Genomic DNA, 3,375 nt, shown 5'->3' with positions numbered 1-3,375 from the left:
TGGTTTGTCTTTGTTGCCCAGAATCAATTCCTTAGGATGAGCTGCAGTGATTCTGCTCTTCTTCAGAGTTTGTGAATCAGAGGGACCAGCTTCTTCTGGTTCATCTTTCTCTGGATCAGCTTCCTCTGGAGCTTTGCCTTTGTCAGAAACATTTATACTTAAATCTGCAAATTTCTCAACTAGCTTTGACTGGTCAGAGTCAAGCTTATCGTCAAATCTAACATGAATAGATTCTTCAATTGTTTTAGCATCAGTATTATAAAATCTAAAACCTTTAGATCTCTCAGAGTAACCAAGTAATAGACAGATAATGCGGGGCTTGGACCTCAAAACGTGGTTCATGTTGTCACAGATAATGCGGCTAACTATGTAGCTGCCGGTAAATTGCTTCATCAGAAATATGAGAACATTTTTTGGACTCCATGTGCTGCTCATTGCATAAATCTCCTTTTGAAGGATATTAGTAGCTTGCCACATATTGCAGATCTTGCCTCAAAAGCTTCTAAGGTGACTATATTTATTTACAATCATATGATATTTTTATCTTGGCTTAGAAAAAGAAGTGGTTGGAAAGAAATTGTTCGTCCAGGGGTGACTCGGTTTGCTACCATCTTTATCACATTGAAAAGTATTTCTGATCATAAGTCTGATTTGCAAGCTCTAGTTGTTAATCAACACTTTATTGGTAATAAGTTATCAACGGGTACAGCTGGGAAACGTGTTAGTGAAATCATTTTAGATAATAAATTTTGGAGGGATTGTGAGGTGGTGTCAAATATTGCAGCTCCCATTATCCGACTACTTAGAATTGTAGATGGGGATGAAAAACCCTCGATGGGCTATGTTTATGATGGCATACAAAGGGCAAAGAACGCAATCAAGCGGATGTTCAGGGATAAGAGTGAATTGTATAAGCCGTACACAGATATTATTTCAGCTCGATGGGATAAACACCTGAAGCGTACTCTTCATGCAGCAGCTTACTTTCTAAATCCTGGATTCTTTTATGATCCAAGTTTTGTTGAAAATGATAGAGTTGTGCAGTCACTTGTTGATTTGTTGGAGGTGAAAAGTCTATGTGCTAGCTTACCCAAAGCCCTTCTAGAGATGAATGTCTATCGTGAGCGGAAAGATTCATTTAGTCGAGCAAGTGCTTTGCAAGCGGCAAGCCAAATTCAACCCGGTAAATAGTTATCTAAATTGTATTGTGTAAATTTATTTTATTGCAATATATAATAGTTTTAATAAATTTATTTATTGCAGCTCAATGGTGGTCAATATATGGGAGTAGTGCTCCATTGTTACAAAAGATAGCAATTCGTATTCTTAGTCAAACATCATCATCTTCAGGGTGTAAAAGAAATTGGAGTCTCTTTGAACGCATCCATACCAAAAAACGAAATAGACTTGAACATCAAAGGCTAAGTGATCATGTTTATATTACTTATAACTTGCGTTTGAAGAAAAGGTATATTACTAATTTACTATCACTTATATGCTTTCATTTTTTTGCAATATATCTTAGCTCTCTAACTTGAATTTTTTTTAATGTTCCATTTTAGGAGTGAATTGAAGAAGAGAACTTATGATCCTGTTGATTATGAATGCATCAATAATGTTGACTTTTGGGTAGTTGAGGAAGAAGCACCTCCTGAGTTTGATGATAATGAGGCTGAGCTTGTGAATAACATTTATGAAGATGATGCAAGAGATGTTGCAGGTAAAAAATTAATCATTTAATCTTATTGAGCTTGTTTCAAATTTAGAAGTATTATTTCAAAAGCTACATTTAAGTAAGTTTTTCACTTTCACGTTATGTAATTAGGTGGTGAAGAAGTTGACATTTCAGAGGAGCCACTGATGGAGTCAGTTGATTTTCAAATTGGGGCAAATGTTGAATCATCGTCGTTTGATGGAATAGAGTTCAATCTTAATGATGTTAATGATTTTTGATTATATTTGTTGTGTTGTTAACTTGTTATTCATACTTTGTTAAGTGTTGTTAAATTTAGACTTTTGTCATTGGTATTGATTTAAGGTTGTTGTTGAACCTAAATGTTATGAGTTATGACTTATGTAAGTTGGTGGTGTTTGCATCTAAACAAACTATCATTTGGACTTGTGGAGTTACATTTGTTGGCTTATATATTTTAGCTTTTGTTATTTACTTATTTTACTTTACAACAATTAGATTTAGTCATTTAGATGACCTAAAAAAATTATGTATATATATTTTTATATGTATATAATATAAAATTATATTATTTATATTGATACGGTTCAACCTCGGTTCAACCTCGATTCAACCCCGGTTCGACCTTTGAACCTTAAACCAGTGCCTTGACCGGTTCGATGACCGGTCCGGTTTTCAGAACATTGATCCTTAGTATTAAGAACATAACAAACACAACCAAAAGGATGAAAGTAAGAAATGTTGGGTTTTATGTTCTTCCACAATTCATAGGGAGTCTTATTAAGAATTGGTCTCACAGAAATTCTGTTCTGAATGTAACACACTGTGTTTACTGCCTCTGCCCAAAAATGCTTAGCCATGCCAGTTTCTTGGAGCATGGTTCTAGCCATCTCCTGAAGAGTTCTATTCTTCCTCTCAACAACACCATTTTGTTGAGGAGTTCTGGGACAAGAGAAATCATGTGCAATTCCATAGGAATCAAACAGACTCTCAAACTTGTCATTCTCAAACTCTCCACCATGGTCACTTCTGACACGCACAATCCTACAAGCCTTCTCGTTTTGCACTTGGGCTATGAAGGTAGAGAACACAGCATCAGACTCATCCTTGCGGGTTAGAAACTTTACCCATGTCCAGCGGCTATAGTCGTCAACAATGACCATCCCATATCTCTTGCCACCTATAGACTCAGTTTTCACTGGTCCAAACAGGTCGATATGCAGAAGTTCCAACGGCCTTGAGGTTGAGACAACATTCTTTGCCTTGAAAGGGACTTTTGTGAATTTGCCTTTCTGACATGCTTCACAAAGAGCGTCTAAAGCGAACTTCAGAGTGGGCAAGCCCCTGACAAGGTTTAGCTTGCTCAGCTGAGAAATCTTTCTCATACTGGCATGCCCTAACTGTCTATGCCATACCCATTGCTCTTCATTAACAGACAGAAGACACTTCACATTCTGAGCCTCCAACTCAGATAATCTGATCTTATAAATGTTGTTCTTCCTCTTGCTGTTAAATAGAACAGAGCCATCGATCTGACTTACAGCCCGGCAGGACTTTTGATTAAAGATAACATCATAACCCTTGTCAGCTAATTGACTTATAGACAATAAGTTATGAGTTAAGCCGTCTACCAATAAAACATTGTCAATGCATGGACTATTATCTACACAAATAGTATCAGT

At 36.4% G+C, this 3,375-nt stretch overlaps 1 protein-coding gene across 1 annotated transcript; it reads left to right on the top strand.

The window, feature by feature from the left end:
- The first annotated feature begins 531 nt into the window (after positions 1–531).
- Positions 532–1,953, top strand: LOC130712588 (uncharacterized). Its single transcript, XM_057562415.1, has 4 exons — positions 532–1,183; positions 1,264–1,468; positions 1,563–1,720; positions 1,826–1,953. The coding sequence occupies exons 1-4, from the start codon at positions 532–534 to the stop codon at positions 1,951–1,953; spliced, it is 1,143 nt and encodes a 380-aa protein (XP_057418398.1).
- Positions 1,954–3,375: the final 1,422 nt, after the last annotated feature.

The sequence above is a fragment of the Lotus japonicus genome, chromosome 4 (assembly GCF_012489685.1).
Source record: "Lotus japonicus ecotype B-129 chromosome 4, LjGifu_v1.2".
Classification (NCBI taxonomy): Eukaryota; Viridiplantae; Streptophyta; class Magnoliopsida; order Fabales; family Fabaceae; genus Lotus; species Lotus japonicus.
Note: the sequence above shows the minus strand (reverse complement) of the source record. Positions and strands in the feature narration are given on the sequence as shown.

Coding starts and splice junctions, on each gene's coding strand:
- LOC130712588 (XM_057562415.1), top strand. CDS start 532: ATGATATTTTTATCTTGGCTTAGAAAAAGAAGTGGTTGGAAAGAAATT. Junction 1,469..1,562: donor AACTTGCGTTTGAAGAAAAG/GTATATTACTAA, acceptor GTTCCATTTTAG/GAGTGAATTGAAGAAGAGAA. Junction 1,721..1,825: donor TGATGCAAGAGATGTTGCAG/GTAAAAAATTAA, acceptor TTATGTAATTAG/GTGGTGAAGAAGTTGACATT.